Source organism: Callithrix jacchus, chromosome 2, assembly GCF_049354715.1.
Source record: "Callithrix jacchus isolate 240 chromosome 2, calJac240_pri, whole genome shotgun sequence".
NCBI classification, from domain to species: domain Eukaryota; kingdom Metazoa; phylum Chordata; class Mammalia; order Primates; family Cebidae; genus Callithrix; species Callithrix jacchus.
The window spans coordinates 131,233,613-131,245,825 of record NC_133503.1 but is presented as its reverse complement, the minus strand read 5'-3'; the positions used below and the strand labels follow the sequence as shown (position 1 = coordinate 131,245,825).

The window sequence follows — 12,213 nt, the reverse complement described above, 5'->3', positions numbered from 1 at the left end:
ATGCTTGGAAAGAATATTAGATAGGGATCAGAGAGCCAAGGATTTTGAACATCTTTTTTTTTCTGTAGGCATGAAGAATTTGCTGAGATTTTAAAGCAGGGGCTGGCATGCTGAACTGTTGAGTAAAGCCAGTCTGGGGGGTATGGGCAGGATGGGTTGAGAGTGGGGGAAAGTGGTGTACTCATGATACCAGCTGACCAGTTAGGAAGCTGATGGCGGTGACTATGAGCGAAATGGTGAAAAGCTAGGTGAGGTAGTGATCCTGGTAACAGAGAGAGCACAGATGCAAGAGTTATTATGAAGATTCCGGTGACAAGAGTGGGCTTGAGTGACTACTGAGCCCCGAGGAGATCAGGAAGGCAATCCTGATGAGAGAAGGTGGTGAATTTAGCTTTAGCTTTTTGAGTTTGTGGAACAGTGAGTCATTCTGGCCTGGGATGTGTCATTGTATTGGATATCCTGACTTTGGTTTTTAAACTTTATTTGATATACATCCCTCTTTTTGACATGGATGGCAATTTTGATGTCCATATTTTAATTTCACGTTGATCCTTTACCTGATAAAAATAAATTTTCTTATTCTATTAATTAGTTAATATTATTTTATTATAATACATAATATTATTATTTGCTGTAGGTTATCAGACCAGGATGAAGAGGGAAAGATCAAGCAGGAGTGTATCATATCTGACCCCTCCTTTTCCATGGTGACGGTCCAAAGGGAAGATAGTGGGATAACCTGGGAAACCAATTCAAGTAGATCTTCTACTCCTTGGGCCTCGGAAGAAAGTCAGACTTCCGGTGTGTGTAGTCGGGAAGGGTCAACTGTAAATTCTCCTCCTGGAAATGTTTCCTTTGTTGTGGATGAAGTGAAAAAGGCTCGGAAAAGGACTCATAAGTCAAAACATGGTTCACCATCATTACGCCGGAAAGGCAACAAAAAAAGGAATTCTTTTGAATCCCAAGATGTTCCAACAAACAAAAAAGACAGTCCTTTAACTTCAGCAAGCCAGGTACTAACTATGGAGAAAGAGAAGTCTGGCATTTATGATAAAACAAGAAGAAAGAAGACCACTTCAAATACACCTCCAATTACCGGGGCAATATACAAAGAACACAAGCCGTTAGTGTTACGACCAGTCTACATAGGAACAGTACAATATAAAATTAAGATGTTTAATTCGGTTAAAGAAGAATTAATTCCTCTACAGTTTTATGGAACATTGCCAAAGGGTTACGTAATTAAAGAAATACATTATAGGAAAGGGAAAGATGCATCCATTAGTCTAGAGCCAGATTTGGACAACAGTGATTCTAATACAGTTTCCAAAACAAGGAAATTAGTAGCCCAAAGCATAGAGGATAAAGTGAAAGAGGTTGCTCCACCCTGGAGAGGCACACTCTCCAAAGGATCAGAGTCCCTACCCTCAGTGTTCAGTCATAAAGATCAAAAGAAACTTTATGCTGATTCTCCCCTAAATGCCACATCTGCATTGGCGTACACAGTGCCCTCTTATTCAAGTAGTGACAGAGCAGAACAAGAACTACAGCTCAGGCCTTCACAGTCAGTGCCACAACAGCCAGAGGATGAAGCAAAACCCCCTGAAGTAGAGCCTCCCTCACCTGCAACTGCGTTCCTGAGAACAGCAAAGGAAGAATGTGAGGTTGCTTCACAAGGAACTGCAGCTTCAGCCAACGACTCTTCAGTCTCACCTTCATTTGCTAATGAGGTGAAGAAGGAAGATGTGTATTCTGCTCACCATTCCATTTCTCTGGAGGCAGAGTCACCAGGTCTGGCAGCATCTACCCAGGAGGGTTTGGGCCGAGACCAAGAACACCCGGACCTGACTTCACAAAGGGCAGAACCAGTCTCTGCAAAACTAACCGCTGCACAGCCCAGTGTCAAAGGAGAGAAGGAGGAAAACGTGCTTGAGCCATCCATTTCTCTTTCTGAACCTCTAATGTTAGAAGAACCAGAGGAAGAAGAAATAGAAACTTCCCTACCCATGGCTGCTACCCCTGAACCTGAAGATTCTGATTTAGTAGAAGAAGAGGTCATAGAACTCGATTACCCGGAAAGCCCATTAGTTTCCAAGAAGCCCTTCCCACCACGGGCGTCCCCTGAAGTGGAGCACAAAGAAGAGGAGCTTATTCTACCATTATTGACATCAACTCCTGAACATGTTGCTTTGTCTGAGGAAGAAAGAGAGGAAATTGCCTCAGTTTCTACTGATTCTGCTTTCGTATCAGAGTTTTCAGTACCACAGGATTTGAACCATGAACTAGAGAAGCGAGAAGGTGAGGCGGTTTCCCTATCCAATGTAGAAGCTATAGCTGAACATACAGTTTTGTCAGAAGAAGAGAATGAGGAATTTGAGGCTTATTCCCCAGTTGCAGCCTCTGCGTCTGAGAGCTCTCTCTCACTGTTCACAACTAAGACTTCAGAGAGCCAGTCTCCGCTGTTTTCAACAGTTACACCAGATCACATGGTCCTATCAGGAGATGAGGCCTCAGAAAGTGGGCGTTACACACCAGACTCCACATCTGCTTCTGAATATTCAGCTCCATCACAGGCAACAAAAGAGTCACTGAAGAAAATAATTGACCATAAGTCCCCGTTAATATCGAAAGATGTTTCTGAGCACATGATTCCATCAGAAGAGAAGGAAGACACTGGATCATTTACTCCAGCTGTGGCCTCTGCTTCTGAGCCCTCTCTCTCACCATCCACAACTGAGAAGACTTCTGAATGCCAGTCACCACTGCCTACTACTGCCACGTCAGAACACGTGGTCCCAGCAGAAGGAGAGGACCTAGGAGGTGAACGTTTCATACCGGATTCAAAGTTGGCTTCCAAATATGCAGCCCCAGTCAATGCAACACAGGAATCACACAAGAAAATAATCGATGAGCCATCCCAATTCAAACCAAAAAGTATTTCTGAGTGCATAATTCTGTCCAAAGAAGGGAAGGAGGACATTGAACCATCTTCCCCAGATTCAGTCGCTACATCTAAACACTCTTTACCACCGCACACAACTGAGAGGACTTCTGAATGCCAGGCCTCACCACTTTCAGCCACTCCATCTGAACGTGGGGTTCTATCAGATGAAGAGACGGTTGAGCTGGAGCAGTATACACCCTCTTTCACATCTGCTTCTGAATTTTCAATACCACCATATGCAACACCAGAGTCACAGGAGGAAGAAATTGTCCACAGATCTCTAAATCTAAAAGACGCATCCTCACCCATGAATTTATCAGAAGATCAAGAAGACATCGGACCTTTTTCTCCAGATTCTGCATTTGTGTCAGAATTCTCATTTCCACCGTATGCAACACAGGAAGCAGAGAAAAGAGAATTTGAATGCGATTCTCCAATATGTTTAACATCGCCATCTGAGCACACTATTTTTTCAGATGAAGACACTGAAGAAGCGGAACTGTTCTCTCCAGACTCAGCATCACAAGTTTCAATCCCTCCATTTAGAATCCCAGAAACAGAGAAAAATGATCTTGAGCCTGATTCACTATTAACTGCGATGTCTGCTTCAGGTTATTCCTGCTTTCCAAGAGCAGATGAGGAAGACATTGGATCTACAGCTGCTACACCTGTGCCTGAGCTGTTCAGTTCATCACAGAAGCAAAAAGCTGAAACTTTCCCTTCAACATCTCCACTTGAAGACTTGAGTTTGCCACCTTCAACAGATAAATCACAGAAAGCAGAAACTAAGCCAGAGATTCCAGCAACCTCAGCATCTGTATCTGAATTTCTCATTTTGGCACAGAAGCAGAAAACTCAAGCATCTTTAGAGTCTGAGTCTGAAGACTTGATTCCTTCACATTTAACCAGTGAAGTGGAGAAGGGAGAAAGGGAGGCGAGTTCATCAGTAGCTGCAATACCTACTTCTTTACTTGCACAATCATCTGTAGTAAAGGAAGAAACCAAACCTGCATCTCCACATTCAGTTTCACCTGATTCAGTCCCTGCAATTAAGAAAGAACAGGAACCCACAGCAGCACTCACTCTAAAAGCTGTAGATGAACAGATGGCTTTGCCAAAAGTCAGAAAGGAAGAAATTGTGCCTGATTCTCAAGAAGCTACGGCACATGTATCACAGGATCAAAAAATGGAGCCTCAGCCTCCAAATGTTCCAGGGTCTGAGACAAAATATTCAATTTTGCCTGACGTGGTAGATGAGCCAAAGAAGGGTGTCAAGCCCAAATTAGTTCTAAATGTGACTTCTGAACTAGAACAGGGAAAGTTGTCCAAGAATGAGCCTGAAGTTATAAAACCATATTCACCTGTAAAGGAAACATCTTCATCTGGATCTGAGGTTTTACCAGCAGTGAAAATGGAGATGAAACATGATTCTAAAATAACAAGTACACCTTCAGTGCTTGATTCAGCTTCCTCAGGAGTAGACAAGCAAGTTGAACATGGTCCACCTGCACTAGCATTTTCAGCTTTGTCAGAAGAAATTAACAAAGCACTTGAACCCAGTTCCTCAACAACCACAGCATCTGTAACTAAGCTTGATTCAAACTTAACCAAATTAGGAAAAAAAGAAATCCCAACAGATTCATCTCTTGTCACTCCTGTAGATCGTCCAGTCTTAACACAAGTAGGAAAGGGTGAATTAGAAAGTGGTTTGCCACCACTGGTAACATCTGCAGATGAGCATTCAGTTCTTGTAGAAGACGACAAGGTGGCAATTAAAGGTGCTTCTCCCATTGAAACGTCATCCAAACATTTGGCTTGGTCCGAAGCAGAGAAGGAAATTAAATTTGATTCACCTCCAAGTGTTTCCTCTGTAGCAGAGCATTCTGTTTTGTCAGAAGCAGAAGCCAAAGGAGTTAAAGCTGGGTTGCCAATAATCAAAACATCATCTTCCCAGCATGAATCCAAGGAAGGAAGGGTAGAAGACAAACAAGGTCTTTCATATTCTACAGTTCGTGACTTTGAGCGTTTGGTTTCATCACAGAAAAAGAACTCGGTGTCTACCTCAGAGGTGTTGGGGCCCGAACATGAACTTTCGTGTAGCCTAGAGGGCGAGGTAAAGAAGGAAGAAGCTAAACTTCCTTCATCACAAAATGTGTCACCTGCACCCACACATACAGTTCCAAAAGGCAGAGATGAGGAAATAGCAAGTTCACCTCCCGAATTGGAAAATTTAGCATCAGGTTTGGACCCAACAGTACTGTTCCTCAGTGAGGATAAGAACGAACATGCAGTGGAGGTATCTTCTTCAGCTCAGGGAGACTTCCTATCAGAAAAACAAGACGTCGCTTTGGCACAGCTGTCTTTGGAACCTGAGAAGAAAGACAAGCCACACCAACCGTTGGAATTACCAAATGCTGGGTCAGAATTTGCTAGTGGTTTAGGTAGACAAAGTGGATCCACAGGTACAAAACAAGAAAAATCTCCCATAACTGAAACAGGGGATTCTGTTTTAGAAAAAGGCCTAGCTAAGCTTAGAAGCAGAGAAGGAAAAGAAGAAAATAGAGAATTTTATGCATCTGCTACGGTGCCTACAATTTCTGAGCTTTCATCATCGCTTAGGGAGGAATCTCAGAATGAAGAAATGAAATCTTTCTTTCCCAAGATCGTCAGCCTAGAGTCAAAAGAAACACCTGCCTCTCTAGCTGAAGGAGACAACCCGGAAGAATTTCAGCCATTTAGTTTTTCTTTAAAAGGATTTTCAGAGGAGTTGAGCCATTCAGCCGACTTTAAAAAGGGAGAAAATCAAGAAATAGGCCCATTACCATCACCAGAAAATTTGAGGGCACAAGTCATGGGAGATATTGTAGCTAAGCTAAGTGAAGAAACCGGCCACCCAGATTCATCCCAGGTACTCCAGAGCGTAACAGAGCCATCAAAGATTGCTCCTTCTGACCTCCTTGTGGAACAAAAGAAAACAGAAAAAGCACTTCACTCAGATCAAACTATTAAGTTACCAGATGTAAGCACCTCTTTTGCAGGTAAACAAGATCTGGATATTAAGCAATTTTCATTTATGAAAGAGAATTTGCCTTTGGAACAATTAAAATCATTTATGACAGCCAAGACCGTGGATGTCAAAGAAACAACAAGGGAAGAATTCTTTATTTCTCCAAAGGATGAAAACTGGATGTTGGGAAAGCCAGAACATGTAGCTCGTCAACACGAAGAGAGAAAAGCAGGATCTGTGCCGCTGGATTCCTCTGGCAGCAATGAGCTGAGGCCAGGGCAGCTCCAGGCTGCTGTGTCCAGTAAGGACCATACTTGTGAGGTCAGAAAGCAGGTCCTGCCAGATTCTGCTGAAGAATCTCATTTGTCATCACAGGAGCCAGGATCTACTCTTGCTACTTCTGGTGGTGATGTAGAGACCTTATCAAGTCAAAGTTACTCTACTGAAGAAGTAAAGCTGGATGAAGAACCAAAGTCTTTAGTTCTAGCTGGAAATGTAGAGAGAAATGTACCAGAGAAGGAGAGTCATTCTTTCATGGAGAGTGAAAGTTTGCTATTGGAGAAAGCAAACACAGAGTTTTCCTGCCCTTCCAAAGAAGATAGTCAGGAAAAAATTAAACCACCTCCTGAAAGATTCCTCCAGAAATCAGTGTCTGGCCCATCAGTGGAACAAGTGAAGTCAGAAACAATCCCCTCCTCTGTCAAAACAGCCCATTTCCTGGCAGAAGGTGTGGAACCTGCACTGGGCAGTGAAAAAGAAGCACACAGGAGCACACCTCCTTTTCCTGGAGAGAAGCCATTGGAAGAAACAAAAATGGTTCAGTCGAAGGTTATCAATGATGCTGATGAGGGAAAGAAACCGGAACCTGAAGTGAAAATAGCCGCACAAAGAAAACCTATCTCCTCAATTGACACAAAAGAGCCTCAACCCCCAGAGTCACCTGAGGTGACACAAAAGCCACCCACGCAGCCAAAGGTAGCTAAGCCAGACCTTCCTGAGGAAAAGGGAAAGAAAGGACTTTCATCTTTCAAATCATGGATGTCCAGCTTGTTTTTTGGATCAAGCACGCCAGATAACAAAGTTGCTGAACAAGAAGACTTAGAAACACAGCCAAGTCCATCTGTAGAAAAAGCGGTGACTGTGATAGAGCCTGAAGGTACAATTCCTCCTAATCTTAATGTAGCTGAGAAACCAGCTGATTGTTCACTACCAGAAGTAAAATGTAAAACTGCTGACAAATCCAGAGGTACTTCAGTAAAATTTGATGAGGGTCAAAATGTTAAAGAAAAATCCACAATTTTATCAAATTTAGAAGATTTACAACAGCCAAAATCCATTTCTGAGGTGTCTAGGGAAGATTATGGAAAGAAAGAAATCTCGGGCGATTCAGAGGAAATGAGCGTAAACTCAGTAGTTACTTCTGCTGATGGTGAGAAACATCTTGGAATTCAACCTTATTCACTAATTGGTGAGAAATTGGTTATGGAAGAAGCCAAAACTGTTGTTCCTCTTCATGTTACTCATAGTAAAGGAGTCCAGAAGCCAGCAATCTCTCCTCCATCTAAATGGAATATTTCTATTTTTAAGGAAGAGCCAAGAAGTGATCAAAAAGAAAAATCACTCCTTTCATTTGATGTAGTAGATAAGGTGCCACAACAGCCAAAACCAGCTTCCTCCAACTTTGCAAGTAAAAATGTCACAAAGGAATCAGAGGAACCAGAGTCAATTATTTTGCCAGTAGAAGAATCAAAAGGCAGTTTAATTGATCTCAGTGAAGATAGATTAAAGAAAGAAATGCGAAAACCTACTTCCTTGAAAATTTCCGAAGAGGAAACGAAACTCAGGTCTATTAGTCCAACTGAGAAGAAAGATAATTTGGAAAACAGATCATATACCTTGGCAGAAAAGAAGGTGATGGCAGAAAAACAAGATTCTGTGGTCCCATTAGAGCTTAGAGATAGCAATGAAATAGGGAAGACACAAATTACACGTGGATCTAGATCTACTGAACCGGAAGAATCAAAAGTCAATGCTATGCTGCAGCACTTCGATCAAAATGAAGACTACGGTGAAAGACCCCAAATCGTTGTTGGTTCTGAAAAGGAGAAAGGAGAAGAAAAAGAAAATCATGTATATGTGCTTTCAGAAGGAAAGAAGCAGCAGAAACATCAGCCTTATTCTGTGAATGTAGCTGAGTCTATGACTGAAAAATCAGATATCTCTTTAGGTGAAACTCAGTCATTTTCATTAGTTAAAGCTACATCACTTACTGAAAAATCAGAAGCCATGCTCTCAGAGGCTTACTCAGAAATCAGAGAAACAAAGGCAGTAGGAACCCAATCACATTCTTTAGAAGAAAGTAAAGTTTTGGTGGAGAAAACCAAGACTTTCCTGCCAGTGGATCTTTCTTGTCATGATGAAATAAAGAACCACTCTTTATCTCAGGAAGGAAATCTAGTGTTAGAAAAGTCAAGCAGAGATATGCCAGATCACAATGAAGAAAAAGAACAGTTCAAAGAGTCAGAGCTCTTGAAAGGTGGTTCAGTAGATATCACAAAAGAAAGTATGAAACAAGGTTTTCTATCTAAAGAATCTGAAAGGACTTTAGCTCATCCTTTTGATGAAACTAGGAGCTCAGAAACACCGCCATATTTGCTGTCATCTGTGAAACCACAAACTCTTGCTTCAAGAGCTTCTCCAGAAATTAATGCAGTGAAGAAACAAGAAATGCCACGATCCGAATTGGCTCCAGAAAGGCATACCGTTCGTACTATTCAGACATCTAAAGATCACACATCTGATGTGCCTAAACAATCTGTTCTTGTTTCAAAGCACCAGTTGGAGACTGTGGAAGACACTGGTGTAGAGGAACCAGTCTCTTCAGCAAAAAGCAACTATGCTCAATTTATATCTAATGCATCAGCAAGCAATGCTGATAAAATAGTTTCTACTAAAGAAATATCCAAGGAGCCTGAAGACACGTATGCAAAAGATGAAGACTTTACAGTGACCAGTAAGCCAGCTGGACTTTCAGAAGATCAGAAGACTGCCTTTAGTATTATTTCTGAAGGCTGTGAAATATTGAATATTCATGCTCCTGCCTTTATTTCTTCAATTGATCAGGAAGAAAGTGAACAAATTCAAGATAAGTTAGAATATTTGGAAGAGAAACTCTCATTTAAAACCATACCACTCCCTGATAATAGTGAAGCAGTTGCTTGTCATGAGACATTAAAGAGCAGGTTAGAGGATTCTGATGAAAAAGTTACACCACTGAAAGAAAACAAACAAAAGGAAACTCATAAGACAAAAGAAGAGATATCCACAGATTCAGAAACTGGTGATTTATCTTTTATTCAGCCCACAATTCCCAGTGAAGAGGATTATTTTGAAAAATATACTTTAATTGATTATAACATCTCTCCAGACCCAGAAAAACAGAAAGCTCTGCAGAAATTAAATGTTGAAGAGAAACTCTCAGAGGAAGTTACAGAAGAAATGATCTCTTTCCCAGTAAGTTCAGTGGAAAGCACCCTAGAACATGAGTATGACTTGGTGAAATTAGATGAAAGTTTTTATGGACCGGAAAAGGACCATGATATGTTATCTCATCAAGAGACCCAAAAGTTTTTGGGTATCCAAAAATCACCTGACAGAAATGTTTCAAAGGACATAAAGAGAGATGTGGACTCAAAGTCACTTGGGATGCCTTTATTTGAAGCAGAGGAAGAAGTTTTGTCACGAACCCAGATATTTCCTACCACTGTTAAAGCTATTAATCCAGAACTTCTGGAGGAGCCCCCTGCACTTGCATATTTATATAAGGATCTGTATGAGGAAGCAGTTGGAGAGAAAAAGAAGGAAGAGGAGACAGTTTCTGAGGGTGACAGTGTGAATTCTGAGGCATCATTTCCCAGCAGAAATTCTGACACTGATGATGGAACAGGAATATATTTTGAGAAGTACATACTCAAAGATGACATTCTCCATGACACATCTGTAACTCAAAAGGACCAAGACCAAGGTCTGGAAGAAAAGCGAGTTGGTAAGGATGATTCATACCAACCAATAGCTGCAGAAGGGGAAATGTGGGGGAATTTTGGAACTATTCGTGAGAAGAGTCTGGAAGAACAGAAAGCTGTTTATGGGGAAGGAGAATCAGCAGGCCATGTGGAGATCCTTGGTAATATAGCAATGCAGAAGAAAGCTCTCATCACAGAGGAAGTCAGAGTGGCTACCCAGAAGATAAGTTATGCAGTTCCATTTGAAGACACCCGTCATGTGCTGGAGCGCACAGATGAAGCAGGCAGTCAGGGTAATGAAGTCGGAAATGCAAATCCAGAGGTCAGTCTGAATGTCCCAGTACAAGTGTCCTTCCCGGAGGAAGAATTTGCATCTGGTGCAACTCATGTTCAAGAAACACCACAAGAAGGACCTAAAGTCCTGGTCCCACCTGAGCCAAGTGAAGAGAGGCTCCGTAATAGCCCTGTTCAGGATGAGTATGAATTTGCGGAATCCCTGCATTATGAAGTGGTTCCTCAAGGCATTTTATCAGAACTGTCTTCAGAATCTACACCTGAAGATATCTTATCTCAAGGAAAGGAATCCTTTGAGCACATCAGTGGAAATGAATTTGAGGGTGAGGCAGAACAAAGTACATCTGCCGAACAGAAGGAGTTGGGCAGCAAGAGGAAAGAACAAGACCAATTATCATCCGAGTTTGTAACTGAAAAGGCACAAAAAGAGCCAAAAAGGTCCCAGATTGACACATACTGCTACACCTGCAAATGCCCAATTTCTACCACTGACAAGGCGTTTGGCACCCACAAAGACCATGAGGTTTCAACGCTTGACACAGCTATAAGTGCTGTAAAGGTAAATAGATTTTAAAACACACATATCATTGATAAGATATATACACATTTAATTTGCTTTCACATTTCCTCAGTTTTAAAGATGATTCATATTTGATCATTTATCTTTAAGCAGAATAGTCTGAAAGCAACTAAGAATTGCTCCAAGAATTTAGTTAAGGTAGGTTTGATGCACGTTCATTGAGTACAGCCCATCCTCCTTATCCTTGGGTTCTGCATCCTTAGAATTGACCAAGTGCAGATCAAAAAATATTCAGGGAAAAAACAAAACAATAAAAGGGGGCAGGGTGCAGTCGCTCACACCTGTTATCTCAGCTCTTTGAGAGGCCAAAGTGGGAGGATTGCTTGAACCCAGAAGTTTGAGACCAGGCTGGGCAACATAGGGAGACCTTGTCTCTACTAAAAATACAAAAATTAGTTGGGCATGGTGCGCACACCTCTAGTTCCAGTTACTTGGGGGGCTGAGGTAGGAGAATCACTTGAGCCTGGGAGGTCAAGGCTACAGTGAGCTGAGATCACACCACTGCACTCAGTCTGGGTGACAGAGTGAGACCCTGTCTCAAAAATAAAATAAAATAAAATAAAAAATAATAAAAATAATACAAATAAAAAACAATACAGTGTAACTATTTACATAGCATTTACACTGTATCAGATATTATAAGTAATCTAGAGATGATTTAAAGTATAGCAGAGGATATATGCAGGTTATATGCAAATCCTATGCCATTTTATATCAGAGACTTGAGTATCTGTGTATTTTGTATCCGCTGGCATCCTGAAACCAGTCCTCTGCCGATATTGAAGGCAACTGTGAATACACTGTGTGTTTCTAGGCTTGGGGGCTAGCAAGATAAACAACACAGGGTTACTGCCCTTTAGGAGCTTGGAATTTTATGGCAATAGCCCTTGACATGACCAAAAATGCCAAATAATTTGAAATTTAAAAATTACCTTTGAGCAAGACATTGCAAAAAAACACAATTTCCTTTCTGTTATCACAATTTCATCCTTTAAAAAGACACATTTATATTACATTGAGAAATTTCATTGCAAGTTATATATACTCAATACATTAAGACAGTTTACATTTTTACTTTCTCTGTATTTCACTTTAACTTATACAATTTACATTAGAAGCAGAATTTTTTTGCATTTTTTTCTGGCTATGTCTGTTAGACCCCAATTTTCTGGTTAAGTTAGTCCCAACACATATCCTCCTTTGAGTGAATATAAATACTCCACTTCCCTGAGATACTGTTGGAATTTAGTCTTTGAGACTCCCCTCTACCTTTCAGTAGCCCTCCTACTGGTCTCATCGTTCTTACCTCTTTAATACATTCTCCATAGGGCAGCTGGAATTATCTTAAAATTACTAAATAACAATA

General features: G+C 41.2%; 1 protein-coding gene across 2 annotated transcripts in view; it reads left to right on the top strand.

The window, feature by feature from the left end:
- Positions 1–12,213, top strand: part of CMYA5 (cardiomyopathy associated 5) — a 96,483-nt gene that overhangs the window by 34,239 nt on the left and 50,031 nt on the right. For both annotated transcript variants that reach the window (XR_013532264.1, XM_035291333.3), the window contains exon 2: positions 638–10,826. Coding sequence is in view for 1 of the 2 variants with exons in the window: in XM_035291333.3 (XP_035147224.3) it covers positions 638–10,826 (10,189 nt within the window). In the remaining variant the exon portion in view is untranslated. The remainder of the gene's footprint in view (positions 1–637; positions 10,827–12,213) is intronic.